This window comes from Sciurus carolinensis, chromosome 16, assembly GCF_902686445.1.
Source record: "Sciurus carolinensis chromosome 16, mSciCar1.2, whole genome shotgun sequence".
NCBI lineage: Eukaryota > Metazoa > Chordata > Mammalia > Rodentia > Sciuridae > Sciurus > Sciurus carolinensis.
The window spans coordinates 17,542,952-17,562,643 of NC_062228.1; the positions used below are offsets into that span (position 1 = coordinate 17,542,952).

A 19,692-nucleotide genomic window follows, 5' to 3' on the forward strand; every position below is an offset into this window, starting at 1 on the left:
ATGGGTTCAAACAGTTTTATACTGAACATTGGATTAGCAGCACTGGAGTTCTCATACTGTCCATGATGGTACTAGCTTGTAGACTCTGTGTCCCGAGGCCCAATGCGCTTGACATCAGCCATCTGGAGTTGTTCCAGTGCAAGCCTCAGACATATCTTAGTGCCCTCCTCCTCCTCACTGCCTTCCTCTGGAAGTTCTGATATGGGGAGCTGAAAGGCCTGGCTCAGGTAGGTGTTCAAAGTCTGCTTGTCCAGGCTGGGGTCAATGTTCATCAAGGCCCTACGCATCCTGGGTAGGGTCACCTCATTATGCCTGCCCCACAGAAAAAAGAAGAGAGACAGGTTTGAGCCCTCCTTTCTGTAGCCCAGACTCAAGGTGTTCTCCTTTCTGCTGGACTTGAGCAGCTTATAGTACCCAGCAGAAAGCTCAGTGCACCCAGGGGCCTAAGATGCCACCCTGTGGAACTTGTCTTGTATAGGACTCACCAATGGCCAAGTGCACCTGTGGGCCCCAGGGTCACTCACAGTTCCAGGCCCAGCTCCTGCTTTAGTTCGTGTAGGTACTCATCCTTCTCATTCACATACTGTTCCCACAGCTTATGCACAAATGGGTCACTCTGGCCCTCCTCATTCTGGAAGAGGCCACAGGCAGGGTGAGGCTACATTGACTGGGGGCCTGTCAAGGGTAGGGTAGGGGCTAGGCAAGTTCTTGGACTCCCTACCCACCTCCATAAACAATACACGGTAGCTGAACAAGTCTGCACTGCTGCTATTGGGATGCCAGCCCCCTGCCTCCATCAGCTCCTGAATTTGCTCTTCCTTCTTGAGGGGGAAGATGCTCTTAAGGATGGTGCTGTGGGGAGACAAAAGGGCCAACAGAGGACCGACAGAGGCTTCCTACCCATCTCCCCACACCCTTCTTTGGCATCCCCAATAGTGTTTAGAAGGACAGCAACCTCTGAGGCTATGCCAATTCCTGCCAGGCTTCCTTTTCCCTGCATTCCTGGCCAAAGGACATGTGCTGGAGTTTGGTGTGGTAAGGACTAGCCTCTTACCTGAATTGCTCCATGCTTAGTAGCCCCTCATTCTGACTGTCAGCATTTATCATTTCCTTTTGCAGCTGGGCTACTGTTTCCTTATGGTTGATATACACACTTTCCATCCTCTATAGAAAAAATCATTCACTAATTTGCCGCTTCCTGGAGCAATGGAGGCAGGGCTGGACTATGCCAAAGACAAAGGTCCTTCTGTCTCCCCAAGGGGACCAGGTAAGGACCAGATACAAGCTCACCTTTCCCATTAGGACTGCATAGAACTGACTCATTATGTCATTGGTGCGGAAGAGCTTGATATTCTCAAAAATGGTGTAAGCCCAGGCTATGGCATCACTGGGCCCAAAGCGATGCTCCAGGAAATTGAAGAAGAAATCTGGAAACTTTTCTTTCTGCAGGGTGGGGAGAAGATACTGGGTCAGCTTGTCCCAGGGTTGGCTGATTCTCCCCTATTCCCTAGCACCATGAGGGGACTCCCTAGAGGACTTGATATGAAGGCCACACTATGTCAGCATGACTGGTGAGAGCTGACCTGTTCCTGTGCTAGACGTTCCTTCCAGGCATCCTTAAGGATGTGTACCACTTCCTTCTTGCTTGGCTTCTTGTTCTCCACAGGGCCATCAAACCGAAGGAAAGTGGGGATGGCTTCCCCATAACCCTGGAAGGTATGGTGTCAGCTCATGTCTGGGCCACCTGACATGAGCCCCAGATTGTCTCTTTTGATGCTCAACTCTCCTTAGTAGCATGGTCTGACTATTCTGACTTTGACCCCAAGATTCCTGCTAGGGATGCCCTACCAGACCAGGGAAGAAGTCTTTCTCCCGGAGCCGGCCTTCGCCAATCTCCTCCAGTAGCACATCCACCAGCTGGTCACTGTTCTTGTCTGCAGCCAGCATTTGCCAGCGTTCTGGGCCCCCAGCCACCACATCTGCAGATGGGGAGAGGGACATGGAATTCAGTTCATGTCCTTTAGCAGGCCCTGGGGCTGTGAAGATTATTGTTACCTTCACACTTGGTCCAGTCAGGTCGTGGTGTGGAGGTACGCTGGATCTCCTGCAGCTCAGAAAAGAACTGGTCTCGTTCCTTCAGTGTGCTCATGTGCAACTGTAGCAGTAAATCATGCTCCTTGCGGACCTCTTCATAGTCAGCTCTCAGACTGTCCAGCTGTGGGCAAGGTGATTGGTCCTAGCCACCCACCTGCTTGACCCTGCCCTACCGTGCCTGGCCCTGCTTGCCCACCAGCACCTGTTCTTGAAGATCCTTGTTAGTCTTTTCCTGCATTTCAAAGTCTCTCCTGGGTACCACATCTCCAAAGTTGGCCTTCATGGTGTTGAGTTCCATCTGTGTGCGGGTCAGATCTTGCCGGGTCATCTTCAGAGCCAGGGTTAGCTTCACAGGGTCCTCCCCCCAGACACCTGCCAGGGGACCCGTCAACCTGTGTCACCTTAGCTCTGGGGTTTGTAGCCCAGGCCTGGGTTGAGTATTCAGGCATACCCAAGATCTTTCTGCCCTATCTGCCTTAGATCTGCTGGGTCTTGTCCACATGGCTAGCAGCATAGAGGCTCATGCTTAAGTAGTGAAGCCTATGACATGGGTTACCAGGCCTGTCCAGTCCACAGGGAGCCCTGGCTACCTCAGCTGCTAGCAGTATTCCCATGATGATCCCATGATTCTCAGGCCTGCTCAAAAGATTCACAACCCTACTTGGTAAAAGAGACATGTCTCTGGCTGGGGATATAGCTCAGTTGGTAGAGTATTTGCCTTATATGCACAAGGTCTTGGGTTCAATCCCCAGCACCACAAAAAGAGACATGTCCCACTATGTATGGGCGCAGAATAAACAGATATTACAAATCTTGAATGAATGGGGTGAGTGTTGAGAGGCAGACTTCTCTCCAGCCCTCTAAGAGAATCCTGACTCAGGTTACCTGGGGACTGGGCTAGCGACATGTCCTCCCGCTGATACCGTAGCTCATTCAGATCTCCAATGAGGATCTTGCGGGCATCTCGCTCACTGAGGTAGCGCAGGTACTCCTCAGCCAAGTTCTTCCTCAGTTTGGACACCTGCTAGGACAGTGGTTGTGTAGTCGAGAGCTTTCCGTGGAACCCTGTAGGCAGCCAGTCAATACAGGATTGGAATGGGTGTTGCGTGGTCCCCAGCTTAGGAACAAGAAAGACTGAAAAGGGGCTGCGATTGTGGCTGAGTGGTAGAGTGCTTGCCCAGTATGTGTGAGGCACTGAGTTCGATCCTCAGTGCCATGTTAAAATAAAGGTATTGTGTCCATCTACAACTAAAAATTAAAAGAAAAGAAAGATTGAAGAAGGAAAGTAGCATTCCTGAAAACCCAACAAGATGTCAGTGCTTCCTCCTGTGAAGAAAGTCTGCTGGAGGGGTTGGGGTCATAGCTCAGTGGTAGAGCGCTTACCTAGCATGTGTGAGGCACTGGTTTCAATTCTCAGCACCTCATATAAATAAGTGAATAAAGGTCTAGCAACTACTACAACGACAAAAAAGAAAGTCTGCTGGCACTCAGGGCCACACCAAACCTGTGTTAAGCCCTGCAGCAGGGCAGAGGGTAGAAGTAACAAAGGCTCTGGGGGAAGGGTTAGGAGTGGCTTCCGTGCTCAAGGTCACCTGGAGAGGGCAGGAATTCAGGAACTTGATAAGTACATCATTTCCATTCACCTCACTCTGCAATGAGATCTTCTCTTCATTCTTTTTGTCAATGAGTTTTAGCAAATTCATCTTCTCTTTTTTGAGCATGGAGATTTCGTACCTCTCCTCAGCTCTCATGGCCATGATTCTTTCATTGCAATCCTCATTCAGAGTGACAAGCTTGGCCTTCAGTGGCTCCAGGGCACGAATCTTCTCCCTTTGGTGAGCTAAGCAGAGAGAGATGGGAGAGTTCTTTTGGAACCATGAATAGCAACCAGGAGACAGATCCTAAGGTCATGGGTAAGTGGTTATCACTTGCAAATACCAAGTCTCTGCTTGCCTGTTCAAAGTCATACTTGCTTTAAAAGTTGGGGCAGAGTCCAAATGAGGATCAGGGTTGCTACTACACACTTAGTCCTATGTGTTTAGTCTTAAGTCATAGCCTGCTTTATACTTTTTGAGGCTGATGGGGAGCCACCTCACTTCCCAGAGGTGTTCACTCTTCTGGGGTTCCCTCTCAAGGACAGGAGGAGGTGATGTGCCCTGAGGTGCCCTATCACAGAACAGTGCATGCAAAAGTGACCTCAAAGCCTAGTTAGTAGCTGCCCCATCCCTGCTGTGGAGCTTTAGAAAGAATAGAATCCTCTGCACCCATTGCAGACTGGGCTCATGATGGGAGCTGTGTTCTTACCCAGCATCACTTCATATGCATTCTTGATGGAGGATAGCAATGGTTTATAGGTTTTGAAATCCTCTATGAAGAACTCAAAGATCTCTCTGTAAGGCTGGCAAAAAAAAAAAAGGAAACCTGTCACTGTCACTTCTTGGTTCATAGTTGCCATCCTTGATAAGGACTTGTGTTTTTCTTTACTGGGCACAGAGGTGTTCCCAGGTAACCCAAGTGAATGACCAAGTCTTTCATAGCATCATGGGGAGCAGCTGCCTTTAGGACTCTCCTGGTGCTGTCTGTGAGGCACGGTGAACCATCATGGGCCAGGCCTTCTGCCTGAGCCCTGTCTCTGGTTCCCAGGCAACCAGTTTCTTCTAGCTCCTGCATCCATTGACCTCTCACCTGCCATCCTGGGGGAAGAGGTTGAAGATTTCAGCCTGCCTTAAGTTCTGACTTCATAGTGGAGGTGTGTTTTCCTATCCCATTTGAACACAGGAAGATTATTATTATTTTTTTTTTAAGATTGGGATTTTTTGGGCTGGGGAGATAGCTTAGTCGGTAGAGTGCTTACCTTGCAAGCACAAGGCCCTGGGTTCGATCCCCAGCACCGCAAAAAAAAAAAAAAAAAAAAGATTGGGATTTTTTTTTGAGAGGGTACTCAGATGTGAAGTGGGGACCTCTTGATTTGCAGACTAGGAATTTTAGAGAGGTAGCATTGCTTACTGAAATGAGCATAGGATCTAGAGGCAGCCCTGAGTTTGAGTCCCACCCCCACTACTCCTAGTGGGGTGCCTTCAAACTTCTGCTTCCTTGTTAGTGCTGTAACTTCTTTTTGTATGATTGTGCCCAGGGCCTGGCACTTGTCTGGGGGCTCAGTAAATACTTCAGTCAAGATTAGGGTAGAATCAATAAACGTAATCCATCATGTCAATAGACTTAAGGATAAGAATCATATGGTTATTTCAATTGACGCAGAAAAAGCGTTCAACAAAATAGAACACCCCTTCATGCTCAAAACACTAGAAAAAATAGGGATAGTAGGAACATACCTGAACATTGTAAAGGCTATTTATGCTAAGCCCATGGCCAACATCATTCTTAATGGAGAAAAACTGAAACCATTCCCTTTAAAAAATGGGAACAAGACAGGGATGTCCTCTTTCACCACTTCTATTCAACATTATCCTCGAAACTCTAGCCAGAGCAATTAGGCAGACTAAAGAAATTAAAGGGATACAAATAGGAAAAGAGGAACTTAAGCTGTCACTATTTGCGGATGACATGATTCTATATTTAGAGGATCCAAAACCTCCTCCAGAAAACTTCTAGACCTCATCAATGAATTCAGCAAAATAGCAGGCTATAAAATCAACATGCATAAATCTAAAGCATTTTTATACGCAAGTGATGAAACAGCTGAAAGGGAAATGAGGAAAACAACCCCATTTGCAATAGTCTCAAAAAAAATAACATACTTGGGAATCAATCTAACCAAAGAGGTAAAAGATCTCTACAATGAAAACTATAAAACATTGAAGAAAGAAATTAAGGAAGACCTTAGAAGATGGAAAGATCTCCCATGTTCTTGGATAGGCAGAATTAATATTGTCAAAATGCCATACTACCAAAAGTGCTATACAGATTCAATGCAATTCCAATTAAAATCCCAATGATGTACCTTACGGAAATAGAGCAAGCAATCATGAAATTCATCTGGAAGAATAAGAAACCCAGAATAGCTAAAGCAATCCTTAGCAGGAAGAATGAAACAGGGGGTATTGCAATACCAGAACTTCAACTATACTACAAAGTAATAGTAACAAAAACGGCATGGTATTGGCACCAAAATAGACAGGTAGATCAATGGTACAGAATAGAGGACACGGACACAAATCTAAATAAATACAATTTTCTCTTACTAGACAAAGGTGCCAAAAATATGCAATGGAGAAAAGATAGCCTCTTCAACAAATGGTGCTGGGAAAACTGGAAATCCATATGCAACCAAATGAAACTAAACCCCTTTCTCTCACCCTGCACAAAAATCAACTCACAAAGGACCTTGAAATCAGACCAGAGACCCTGCATCTTATAGAAGAAAAAGCAGGTCCAAATCTTCACCTTGTTGGCTTAGGATCAGACTTCCTTAACAGGACTCCCATAGCACAAGAAATAAAAGCAAGAATCAATAACTGGGATAAATTCAAACTAAATAGCTTTCTCTCAGCAAAGGAAACTATCAGAATGCGAAGAGAGAGCCTACAGAATGGGAGAATATCTTTGCCACTCATACTTCAGATAGAGCACTAATTTCCAGAATATTTAAAGAACTAAAAAAACTCTACATGAAGAATACAAATAACCCAGTCAACAAATAGGCTAAGGATATGAACAGACATTTCACAGAAGAAGATCTACAAGCAATCAACAAACATATGAAAAAATGTTCACCATCTTTAGTAATAAGAGAAATGCAAATCAAAACTACACTAAGATTCCATCTCACCCCAATTAGAATGGCGATTATCAAGAATACAAGCAACAATAGGTGTTGGAGAGGATGTGGGGGAAAAGGTACACTCATACATTGCTGGTGGGGCTACAAATTAGTGCAGCCACTCTGGATTCCTTAGAAAACTTGGAATGGACCTACCATTTGACCCAGCTATCCTACTCCTCGGCCTATACCCAAAGGACTTAAAATCAGCATACTACAGAGATACAGCCACAACAATGTTCATAGCTGCTCATTTCACAATAGCCAGACTGTGGAAACAACCTAGATGCCCTTCAATTGATGAATGGATAAAGAAACTGTGGTATATATATATACAATGGAATATTACTCAGCTATAAAGAATAATAAAATTATGGCATTTGCAGGCAAATGGATGAAATTGGAGAATATCATGCTGAGATAAGCCAATCTCAAAAATCCAGAAGACGAATGATCTCACTGATAAGCGGATGATGACACATAATGGGGGGTGGAAGGGGGATAGGAATGGAGGAAGGTGGGACTGTATAGAGGGAAAAGAGGTGGGAGGGGTGGGGGGAAGGAAAAAAATAACGGAATGAATCAAACATCATTACTCTATGTAAATGTATGAATAAGCAAATGGTATGCTGTTACTCCATGTACAAACAGAAACAACATGTATCCCATTTGTTTACAATAAAAATAAATTAAATAAATTTAAAAAAAAGAGAGATTAGGGTAGAAGGATCTGGGGTTGTGGCTCAGTGGTAGAGTGCTTGCCTAGCATGTGTGAGGCCCTGGGTTCAATCCTCAGCACCACATTAAAAATAAATAAATAAATAATATAAAGGTATTGTGTCCATCTACAATAAAAAATATTTTAAAAAAAGATTAGGGAAGAAGTCATGGAATTCCTGTTACCATCCCTATTTGAGTGTCTCTCTGATATCCTAATATGTACTAGAATCTGAGTTGCATCTAGACTGATCTCTCTGTCTCTTTCTCTCAGCTTATTCCTTAAGCTTGGGGTTGTTACTACAGGGCTGGTGGACACTGTGACTTCTGCTTGTCTAGCTGCCAAATTTGGGCTCCATTTGCTGACACCCAATAGACCCAGCCTGGGTCCTGGAGAACTGAAGGATCTAGAGGCTGTATCCAGTTCACCTCACTCAGATGAACAAATTCCAGCCTCACTAGTTTTGGTTCCATGCCACAGCTTTGCCCTAGCTGACTTTGTCATAGGATATGCTTTTCTTCAGGGAAGGAGACTCAGAAGAGCTGGGAGAGGTCAGTCTCCCCTAAAGGTCTGAGGTGCTTAGTCCTGTAAGTGAGGTTTCTTCCCACCCTTCTCACATTTTGTCAGTAGCTCTGACCTGCAGTCTCAGCTCCTGAGTAGAATCCTTGCCCAACTCCAACAGAAGGAGCTCCTTGCGTAGGTAGTTCTCTAGCTGCTCCAGGTACCTTGGCTTGGCAGTGCTCAGGGGATACTGCTGCGAGCTACTGCAGGGAATGGTGGACTGAGATGTCACCAGCATCCCATAGGCCCTTGTACCCTCAGTCTGGGACAACACATGCCTCTGCCCTATCTGCCAGCACAAGGCCTGGTAAGTCCATCACCCACCATTGGGCTGACCTTGACTTACCCAACTTGCTTCCAGGAGTCATCTGAACAGGGTTTTCGATTTTGCAGAATAGTCTGGCCACTGGTGTATGTGGGCCATGGGGACAGGTGGCCACCCATAGAGAACTGAAAGGTCTTCAGGGAGGGACAGATTGAGTTACTATGGCAACATTACTCCCCTTCCTAATGTTCCTCTCCATCCCACCCCCTATACTCCTGGTAGTTTTTTGTTTTTGTTTTTAGAACATCTCTTAATAGGGTTCATAATCAAGACTGTTGTCCTTGAGTTTGAGGAGAGCTTGGGCTAAATCCTAGATCTCCCTTATTAGCCATATAACCACAAGCTTAACTTCTCTGAGTCTCAGTTGCTGCATCTGTGAAGAGGAGAAGATGGTAGTCCCCATTGCATTGTATTGAGATGAGAATGCCATGAGAAAGTTTAGTGTGTGGTTTACACAGCCTCTGGCACCTGCTAGAAACTCAGTTAAGGCAAGCCATCCTCTTCTGTAGGTATGTCAGTGAGTACTGAATACTTATGAGTATCAGAGAGCCCAGGCCCTTGCACCAAGGTGCAGTCCAGCTGAAGAGAGAGAAAGGAGGGCAGGCCCACCTTCAAGCCTGGATTGACAGGACTGAAAAGATGCAGCAAGGGGAGCTGTGAACCCTGGGAGGAAACTGAATTGTACCCTCTGTCAGGAAGGGAGGTAGGTGAGGAGGGTCCTCTGGCAATAGGATTTCATTTTGAATCTTCAGCAGTGGTAGAAGCATGTGTGGAGCATGTGTGGTAGAAAGTATGTGTGTAGTTTTAATTATTTTATTTTTGTACTGGGGGTTTAACCCAGATGCACTTAGCCACTGAGACACATCCCCAGTTCTTTTAATTTTTTGAGACAAGGTCTCTATGTTGCTGAGGCTGGCTTAGAACTTGCTATCCTTCTGCCCCAGCCTCTCAAGTCTCTGAGATTACAGGCATGGGCCATCACACTGGGCTCTCCCTTGATCTTGACCTTACCTTTTTTCTTATTTATCTATTTGTTTTTATTTCCTGAATATTATTATTTTATTGACAGTTCTTTTCCTTCTCAAGCAAACAGAGGGAGTTCCTTAAGGCTTTTCTTCTTAAGTATTTTAAGCAATTTAAATAAATGCCTTGTGAGTGCTCCTTTGACCTTGTCCCAAACATTTTGAATATGTTGATTTAACATTATTTCTGATACATTATATTTAAGAAACAAGTAAATCAGAGAAAATATGAATTTATTTTAAAATTTCTAGATGGATAATTATTTTAGAGATATCTTTATATTATCAGTTCCTATTTCCATTGCATAATATCAGCAAACGCAAGTTATATAGTTTTTGATTAATATATTAAGACCAGCTGGGCATGGTGGCACATGCTTGTAACCTCCACTGAGAAGTCTGAGGTAGGATTGCATATTTGAGGCCAGCCTGACAACTTGCAAGACTGTCTCAGAATAAAATTTAAAAAGCTGGGGAGGTCACTCAATAGTAGGGTGCTTGCCTACCATGTGTGATGCCTGGGTTCAATCCCCAGTACTGAAAACAAACAAACAAACAAAAAACAGTTAAGATATCATCTGTGATCTCTAATTTGATTGCTTTGCAAGTGCTTTTGTGTGGTACTGGAGATTGAACCCTGGGGGCCCTGTTCACTTGTCATATCACCCCCATCACACCCAGCTTCCCTCATGTCCCTAGAACCCAGCAGGACCAGCATGACTATGGACCCAGAAATGCTTGATGAACAAATGAATAATGAACCCTAGAAGCATACTTTACTGGGACAGAGGATCATATTTTTTTCTCCAGGCCATGTGTTTCATGAAAAGATTTTTAAAAGCTGGGTGCAGTGATCAAACCAGAAAGGTTTTTTTTTTTTTTGAAGGACTATCAAAATTTGATGTGATTATTATAAAAGTACAAAATAACATGGAAGATACCTGGGACCTAATCCTGGTAAGTTAATAGTAAGTTTTTGAGAGTTTCAAAAGGTCGGTACTCATGTTTGCTCTTTCTGCTGTGAGAAAACATGGTCACCTATTTTGATTGCAGAGGTGCGAATAGTGTGGTAGTGGCTGTGTCTTTGCCAGGTTATTATGAACAGCTGGGGAAGGTCTCCAGCACCTATGGCCTCCTGTAACAGTGGCCAGAACGCAGTGTTCCCGGGTTGGGGATGGGGTTATTGAAGCTCTCTACTTCCTCCTACAGGTGAAAATGGGAAGGTGGCCCTGGGATCCAAAGGAGACAGCAGAGATGGGGCAATGGCGCCCCCTGGTGGTTAAGGTGGCCGCGCAGAAGAAAGTTAGCAAATGAACCTGGCCAGAGGTCCATAGTTAGGTGACAGCTGATGCAAGCAGGGAGTAGGACAGAGCTCACATAGAGGGCACTGTATTTCCTCTTGCAAAGAGTTCATACTGACTCTTTTTTTCCTCCCTCGACAGGGATGCCATGTTGACTGTCTTCAGTCTCACAATGTGTGTGGCACATGGAGGCCTATATGTTCCTAAATCCTCCACAAGGGACACACAAAAGGAAAACCACCACACAGTCCACAGTGTTCCAACGAGAGCTAGAGTTATGTTTGTTCAAATGTGTTTTTCCTCTGAGATTTGAACGATGGGTGTTTTGTTGATTAAATGATAACAATCCTATGATCATATCAACAAAAGCCCCAAAATGGGAAAATGGGATCGTATGTTTCTCAGTGGTAGATCCTTACCTTCATGCATGAGGCCTTGGGTTTGATCTCCAGCAACACACACACACACACACACACACTAACAATACTTAATAAGACAGCCTTCATTCTTATATAAAAACTGTAAAGAAGAAGAATGGAAGAGGAACTCACATAATCAAGAAATCTTCCTTAACTTTGCCTTCAGGCAAAAAGATTTTGTTTTGCAGGTTTTTAGTGCTGGGGATCAAACCCAGGGTCTCAGACAGTGCTAGGCAAGTGCTCTCTCACTAAGTTATACCTCGAGCCCCTTCACTCTACATTACCTGCTCATAAGCATCTATGGAGCTCTTGACTTATGGCAGTCACTCAAGTATCCTATCAATACTAGGGCCATAAAGACAAAAAGGTGTAGTCGCTGCACTGAAGGACCCTGGAGATCTGGTGACCATGACAGCATCTAGCACAGTGTCTGATGTATGACAGGGTGGATGAAGAAACCAAGTTCACTTCAGAATGCTGAGTTTCAGGGAAAGACAGTCTGAGGGCTCTACCTGGGAGGAGGCTCTGGGAAGGGCTTCCAGATATCAAGTGACCAGTGTGCACTCCTTTCTTCCCCAAAGCCTGGGAGGCTTGTCCCCTGTGAGCCACACTATCCTGACTAGGAAGAAGCTGTTCGGGTGGGCATGTTTCAGATGGTGGTGCTTTTGAGTTGCGAACAGGCAGACAGATAGGGTTTAGGGGTTGACACGTGGGGTTCCAAAAAGGCATTGTCACTAACCAGTGTCTTTCGTTTCTGAGAAAGTTTGCGGTTCTGGGTGCTCTTGGGTTCTCGAAGAACATCATCTGTCGTCACTCCTGAAGATTGTGGGTATATTCTGCATAGAGGAAAAGTTGAGTAGGGAGAGCCCTCCTATCCATCCCAAATACACAAGGCATGGCCTTCCATCCCATCAGAGTCCAGCACTGCCTCCAGATTCCCAGCAATGCTGCCAAGCAAGCCTCTGGCCCTGAACCCAAACCATTTTCCTGCATCCCCAGAAACATCATCATCAGAGTCTCACCAACTCTTGCAGCAGGACACCCTCACCATGAACCCAAAGAACTCTCTGGATCTATATTTCATTCACTGTGGCTGTGATAATGGTTTCATGTCCAAAACTCTCATGTGCTCTAAGGAGGTAATCCCAAAGGCAGTGATATCAGAAAAGCAGCACAGGAACTAGGGTCTAAGCTGGTATGCAGAGTATGGATCCTCCATTTCCTGGCTAATAGGGTTTCCTGAAATCTGGGGTTCTAAATGGACTACTTGTGGGCATACATTTAACCTCCCTCAGTCTACCTTTCTCTTAAAGAAGGGGAGACAATTATTCCTTTGCCTCTTGCAATGCTGTGAAGTTTAAATAAAAGTGAGGTATACAAAAATACTGTGTATCTGGGTGTGGTGGCACATGCCTGTAATCCCAGTAGCTCTGGGGGCTGAGGCAAGAGGATTGTGAGTTCAAAGCCAGTCTCAGCAACCATGAGGCACTAAACAACTCAGTGGGACCCTGTCTCTAAATAAAAAACCAAATAGGGCTGAAGATGTGGCTCAGTGGTTGAATACCCCTGAGTTCAATCCTTGGTACCAAAAATAAAATACTGTATAAATTGTAATAAGCTTCATAGATATTATGACAGCAGGATGGGAGAATAGTAAACCCTAAGGAGGTTTTTAACATTCAGGAGAAACAGCTTAGCTCAAGTTCTGGAGGCACTTAGGGGTCAGCAGGGAACACTACATAGTGGGGCAGGCTTGCCCAGATAGAATAAAGGGAAGAAGTAATTCCAGAGATCCATAGGGTAGAGTATACTGCCAGGTGGACTTATGTGTTCATACCCCTTGTTAGCTGGCAACCTTGGGTATACTGCTTAACCTGTGAACCTCAATGTCTTTACCCCTAAAAATGGGACTGGCACTATCAAAACTCCAGGGCACTTGAGAGCATTCACATGAACCCAGTTGGGAAACCCTGTCTGTGGATTACTCAGTCCTACTCCATGGATCAGTAACAACCCAAACCCTTATCCTTTATTATCTCTAACATTGGATGAATGTGGATGAAACCTGTGAAATAAGAAGCCAGTGTGGGAAAAAAAAAAAAAAAGGAAGAAGAAACCAGCATGGAGAAATAAAGGTGTCTGGCCAGATTTACATGGGTTTCAGGCAATCTTGGAAAACAAGAAGATACAATAGATCAACCCTATCTACTCACTGGGTTAAATCAATACCTTCCTATCAAGATCAACCCATTTTTCCGAATTCTGTTCTTGCTTATTCTGTAACCATCACAAAAGGCAAAGTAAGCAGAAAACCCAAGGGGAACTCTATAATTAATCACAAGAAATTTCCAAGTGGAAAAATTTAGTAGATAGAGAAGAAACCTAGTTTCAATCATACAACTCTACAACCTTCTTATGAAAGAAGATAAAAGTAAAATAAATAAATAAATAAATAAATAAATAAATAAAAAAGTAAAAAACAGACTTAAAAAAACAAAAGAAATAAAAGCATCCACTAGTTTATCCAAAAAGCCTAGGATGCTTCTTTAGACTATTATTAAGTATTTTATACCAACCTTCAAAGGGGAATGGGAAATATATTTTTACATCCATGGTGGTGAGAACTCAATTATTTAGCCAATGGTAGGCAGTAGGTTTCTCAGAGTATATCTGGTATTGAGTGACCTTAAACTGTAAGTTCCAACCACCAACATACTCCGTAGGAACATGAAGGTGAAAGGAGAAAAGTCCTTAAGGAAGAGATGCCTGCCCAGGGAAATATATGATTTGAAGGCACCTTTTAGAGGATCTTGCTGACATATTCTACAGTACTAAGGTCTGGCTTATCCATCATGTTGTCCCTGCTCCAAGGAGAGCTGGAAGAGGATACTCACACTGCTGGTCTAAGGGGAACAGTCCAACCCAATGTATATCACTACATAATGGTAAACGAAGACTATGGTGGATGAATGATGTTTTGTATTGCCACCAAATTCAGCACTCAAAGATTATATTCTGCTTTCTTCCTGAAATGGATGGAGAGTCTCTTTCTGTTTCCCATCCCTTTTGTAGATTACTGAAGTGCCCTTGATTATGCCTATACTGGATAACAACTCACTTTCTCAAGCTTACTATTTAAGCTCTGGATAAAATCTTCAAATTGTCACTTCCTGTTCTAGGGGACTTCTGTAGGCCTTTTTGTCAAGGCAGCAAACCCTGAATGATTAGAGTTTGGGTGCAGTCAGGCTTTTCTGCATTGAGAATCATATTATAGATACTTAAGAGCTGTGGTCAGGGTTTCCCATATTCTACCTAAATGTTCTCAACAGTGACTGTGGTGAGCTGTGTCATCCTCATATTTGAGATATAGAAGCTCAGTCATGGAACTTTTTTTTGTAATACTATGGGTTGAACCTAGGAGTTCTACATCGGAGCTACCTTCCCAGTCATTTTTAAATTTTTCTTTTTTGATGGGCATGGTGGTGCACATCTGTAATCCCAGCAACTCAGGGGGCTGAGATAGAAAGATCACAAGTTCCATGCCTGCCTTGGTAATTTAGTGAGACCCTGTCTTAAAGTTTAAAAAGGGCTGGGGATGTAGTTTAGTGGTAGAGTACCAATGTATTACAATGCTCTAGTACTTAAAAAAAAAAGAAAGAAAAGAAAAGAAAAGAAAAGAAAAGAAAAGAAAGAAAGAAAGAAAGAAAGGGTGAAAGAGAGAAAGAGAAAATAAATTATTTTGAGACTGGGTTTCACTAAGTTGCTGAGGCTGGCTTTGAACTTATGATCCTTCTGCTTCAAACTCATGAGTTCTTGGGATTACAGGTGTGTACCACTGTACCCAACTAAGGACCATTTTTGATGCTCCAAAGCCAATTCTCTTGTTTTAATCCATATATGTGGCTTTTCGGGGGGGTGTCAATAAAGCTCAGGGTCATATTTTACAGTGCTCAGAGGTTGTACTCCTGAATACAGGCAGGAGCTACCCTAATGCCATGGGATCTGCCTGGTTGTCTAGAGTCAGCCACAATTCGACAGTATCTTTGTCATAAACCCAACACCATAGGGATATGCAGTTTATCCCTATGGCTAAAGGCCCAAGTCGACATAGAGGGGTTCAAATCTTTTTTTTTTTTTTTTTTTTTTTGTACTGGGGATTGAACCCAGGAATGCTTTACTACTGATCTATATCCCCAGACCTTTTTATTTTTCATTTTGAGACAGGGTCTCTCTAAGTTGCTCAGGTCGGCCTCAAACTTGAGGTTCTCCTGCCTCAGCCTCTCGAGTTGCTGGGATACAGGCCTGCACCACCATGTCCTACCTGGGTTCACATTTTAACTCCACCATTTGTAAGTATGTGTAAAACACATGAGCTCTCCAGACTTAGATTTCTTTAAAACGGTGATGTTACTACCTCATAGAAGTATTGCGAGGGTTGTACGTGATATAGAAAGCACTCGGCATATTAATGTTCAATACAAGATAGTTGTGATTACTAATGATAAAGTGTACCTGCCCTTTTGCTGGCACGTAAAGTTCTTCTGGACTGACTAGTCGGCTAGGATTCTGTTTCTGCACCACTGATTCTGTGGGGCTGGATCCCCAGCCCAAAAGACAGAAGCTAGCAGGCAGTTCAGAGGTCGGGACTAGGAGTCATCTTTCTCTTTGGAAGTACTCAAGCCACCCTCTCCGCCCTTAGCCCGGTTAACGCCTACCTCGACTTGGAGAAGCTGTAGAGCCGCGACGGCGGGGAGGCCATGACCCACGGGCAGGTGGGTGGCTAGCACCCGCCGCCCAGGAAGCTGCGGTAGTGTACAGCTTGTCGCCCTGGCGACCAGGCCCCAGCGGCCCCACGGTGAGGGCGGGATCCGGGCTATGCCACGCCCCCAGTCCAGCGACCGCTGGCAGGGAGGAAGACCAAGAAGCAAAGGTGGACTCAGACCCGAGCACGGGGCGTCCTGGGAGTCAGTCACTACAGCGGGTTTGACATTAGCGACAGAACTGAGTCAGGGGGATAAGCACCGGCCACTGGGGAGGAAAGAGAGCCAAGAGGCCGGGGAACCGCTCCTGTCGGCGGGAATTGTAGTTCTCGGTGGTCTGAATTCTCAGTTAGACAGGCTTATGACTGAGCAGGTGTGTACTACATCTCCCGAAGTTCCCTCTCAGCTCTAATTGGCCCGCCTCTGTGGAGCTCTGCATTGTGGGATATGGAGTCCGAAATATGGCGAGGTGTGGCAGTGTCCAAAGAGAGGTGCCCGACTCGGACTCAGTTTCCCTGCGGCCCCGGGAGGCTCGTGAACCATTGGCTGAGCTAGGCGGATAGGTCGCGCTCCTCCCCGCCCCCAGTGACACAATAGCAGCTCCCTCCAAGATGGCGGCGGCGACGGCGGACCCGGGAGCTGGGAGCCCGCAGGCTGGGGACTCCACTGGTGGGGGCGCTGGGGGTGGGCTGCCATCCCCCGGAGAGCAGGAGCTGAGTCGACGCCTGCAGCGCCTGTACCCCGCGGTCAACCAGCACGAGACGCCGCTGCCGCGCTCCTGGAGCCCCAAGGACAAGTACAACTACATCGGCCTCTCCCAGGGCAACCTCCGCGTCCACTACAAAGGTATCGGCCTGTCTGTTCTGGCGGGGATAAGTCCAGAGAGTCTGCAGGGCGACTCTACTGCCCGGCCCCTGCCTCATCTCGTCCCTTTATCTGCCTGGGTGCTCCGGGCTAGGCCTTAGACACTGCGGAGTGTCCAGAGTGGTGGGACTGACCAGGCCGAGTGTTTACTGCCTGCTTTGCTTAGCCCTGAGACACCCGACGTTAAGAGAACTGCAACAGGTGTCTAAACCCAGTTCTGGGCTGGACCTTTCACTTTAGGGCCTTTTTACTTGTCGTACTTGTTGTGGGCTTGCTCCAATTCCAGTTCGGCCCCTTTCCACTTAGTTTCAGGAGTCTGCAAAAGGAGGTGGTAACGTCCCCCTCATTAGCCAGTGGTGCTTGGACTGGCCTGCCTGCCGGTTATCCTAGACTGGGCCTGGGGTTCTGTGCTAAAGTTGGTGGTGGAGATCACTTCCTTGTCTGCACCTCCTTTCCCTGGTTTCCCAGATGGGCTGCCTGGATTGTGGAGAGACTGCCAGTAGCACACAGGTATCTCTCACATGCACCCACATTGACTGTACCCTTGTTTTGTTGTTGTGGAGGATGTGGCTCAGTCAGGCTGCTAGTCTCAGGAGGAGGTGAGCCAAAGGTGGGAGGTTTATCTGTTTACTCAGTTGTATAATTATTCCTTGGACTGTGTAAGGGTTTGTTCTTGCCAAGGAGGGGTGAAGTTACCATGGAGCAGAGTGAATGAGCCTTCCATTTTCATTTCCTTCTGCTGAAATTTCTTCCTTGCCCCATTAGGTCATGGCAAAAATCACAAAGATGCAGCTTCAGTGCGTGCCACCCACCCCATACCTGCTGCCTGTGGTATTTATTACTTTGAAGTGAAGATTGTCAGCAAAGGAAGAGATGGGTAAGTCCCTCATTACCACCCTCTTCCCCCCAACATTTGAGTTGTTCTCTGTGGTCAGAGTTTGAGGTCTCCTGGTTGACATTTGTGACTTATGTGAAACTACTAAGCCACTTGGGTCTGGGCTGTGTCTGTCCCTGGACTATGGGCATGGCCAAGTCTAAGCAGTGGGCCTTGACAGCAAGTTGGCACTTTGTGGGTAAAACAGGGAACTTTTTTACTTCACAGATCAGGGACACGAGTAACAAGTTTACATTAATAATTCAGTGTCCAGAATGAGGTTTCCCCCACCAGTTTGTGGTGTTTGTGACTTCCCTTCTTTACCACTCAAGTTTCCTTTTTATGGGATTTAGTCATGTAGAGGCCCCTGTATTCTTCAAAGGGATAATAGAGTCTGCAGCATTCATCAAAGCTGTGGTGGCCACTGTCATCTCAGGGTAAATAGCATACACATGGTCAGAATCAGGTGACCTTGCTGCTCATAAACTTGTTTTTCAGTGTAGGGACTTGAACACCAGTTGGACCAGCTTTAGGAAGGTCCTTATTAAAGTCAGCATTAAGGAGACTCCCTACTTTAGGGTGATCAAAGCAGGCACAGGATATCAGAGGGGACATTTTTCAGTCTCTTTTTTCTCTCACTCTTCCCTGTTTTCCAGTGACTATGTTTAAAGTGTTTAAGCTATGAAATAAAGTGACTGCAACTGACTTGGAGAAACTTTCTTCATCAGACCTTTGGTTTGGTTTAGGAAGTTTGCCAGCCCCACTTGCTGACCCTGAGTGTGCGTTTCCTATCATTTAAAATAATTCTTCTCTCCTAGGAACTGTCCCCCTTGTGTGTGCAAAATGCCTGACCAAGTGACTGTGCTGGGGGCAGGACTGCCAGAGTAAGAGCCTAGCCTGTTTCAGGGAGGCTGTAACTCCCCTGCCTGGCAGGGCTCTGTGGATTTGGGTAGATCTTGGGACTTCAGTCTTTTCATCTACACTCTGGGGAGCTAGACCACCATCTGAGGTGCCTTTAATCCTAGCATTTGATGATTTTGAGATTCTAATCACGGAAAGCTGTTGCATCTTTCCCTTTTATCCCCATCTAGTTATTAACAGATAGGAAACTTATATTTTTTGGAGGACTCTAGAGCCCTAATTTTCCTGTTCCACCCTCTAATAATGTATTTAATTTGCTTGGACTAGTGTGAATGAGAATGACTTCTTAAAATAAGCATCTCAAAAATGGTTATAGTACTGACTAGGATTTTGGTGCTAGAGTCTCACATTGCCAAAGAAACTGAGGGATCTTTCTTAAAATTGTAGAGAGGGAAATAGACCACTTTCTCAGTAGTCTTTATCATAGATAACAGCTTTGAGAGACAAGAACATTTTTCAGAAGGGAAATGTTTAACTTAGAGGCCTGGATTCCTTTGACTTTTAATATTTCAGTTTTAAGTGGATCTTGCTGGAAAAGACTCTGTTCTGTTAGATTGACTATAGTGTTGCCTACAAGACTAACAAAAGGTGGGCATCTTTTTCAGTTTCTATCTCTAGCATTTCTACATGTGGTAAATATAGCTGTTGTGTGCATCTGGGAGCCTCAGTTTTAAAAGGTCCCTGGTCATGTAGGCTTGTGGTTCTCTGCTTCATTTGACCACTGTTAGAGGGTGAGTATGTATGGATGGCCCCTTGTTGTTGCTTTGTAGAATCCCCAGAAACCTTCTCTAGGTTGAGATATAGCCAGATGTTGGTATGGATCAGGTGTGGTTTACTCTTTTTTCTGGCAGTGTTGGGAATTGAACCCAGAACCTCATGCATGCTAGACAGGCACTCTACCACTGAGCTACACCCTCAGTCCTTTTGTGTGGTTTTAAGGAGGCCAAGAGCAGTTATAGGGCAGGCAAACAGTAATAGATTTGTTTCCTCTTTCTGGTCAGTGTTGGAGGTGTATTTCTGACCCCTGTTTGGTATGTGACCCAAGCATTAACC

General features: G+C 45.3%; 2 protein-coding genes across 9 annotated transcripts in view; one reads left to right on the forward strand and one right to left on the reverse strand.

Moving 5' to 3' along the window:
* Window positions 1-4: 4 nt before the first annotated feature.
* Window positions 5-16,245, reverse strand: Tsnaxip1 (translin associated factor X interacting protein 1). Of its 7 annotated transcripts, XM_047528502.1 has the most exons (16): window positions 15,936-16,245; window positions 11,960-12,056; window positions 8,500-8,612; window positions 8,230-8,356; window positions 4,399-4,492; window positions 3,738-3,934; window positions 2,980-3,115; window positions 2,297-2,466; window positions 2,056-2,215; window positions 1,849-1,979; window positions 1,584-1,709; window positions 1,291-1,443; window positions 1,055-1,164; window positions 726-852; window positions 525-631; window positions 5-312 (listed from the first exon to the last, which is right to left on the reverse strand). In XM_047528502.1, exons 1-16 carry the CDS (start codon window positions 15,977-15,979, stop codon window positions 72-74), a joined length of 2,133 nt encoding a protein of 710 aa, XP_047384458.1. In that variant the 5' UTR covers window positions 15,980-16,245; the 3' UTR covers window positions 5-71. The 7 variants fall into 7 exon arrangements, with proteins under 7 accessions (XP_047384458.1, XP_047384459.1, XP_047384456.1 ...); XM_047528503.1 differs by lacking the exons at window positions 8,230-8,356; window positions 8,500-8,612; XM_047528500.1 differs by lacking the exons at window positions 4,399-4,492; window positions 8,230-8,356; window positions 8,500-8,612 and having other exon boundaries at window positions 3,829-3,934; window positions 15,936-15,977.
* Window positions 16,246-16,553: 308 nt separating this feature from the next.
* The window catches only part of Ranbp10 (RAN binding protein 10), a 74,710-nt gene continuing 71,571 nt past the window's right edge, over window positions 16,554-19,692 (forward strand). The window contains exons 1-2 of one of the 2 annotated variants that reach the window (XM_047528917.1): window positions 16,554-16,826; window positions 17,610-17,721. In XM_047528917.1, coding sequence (XP_047384873.1) covers window positions 16,592-16,826; window positions 17,610-17,721 — 347 coding nt within the window. In that variant the 5' untranslated portion in view covers window positions 16,554-16,591. The remainder of the gene's footprint in view (window positions 16,827-17,609; window positions 17,722-19,692) is intronic. The other variant, XM_047528916.1, reaches the window with a different exon arrangement.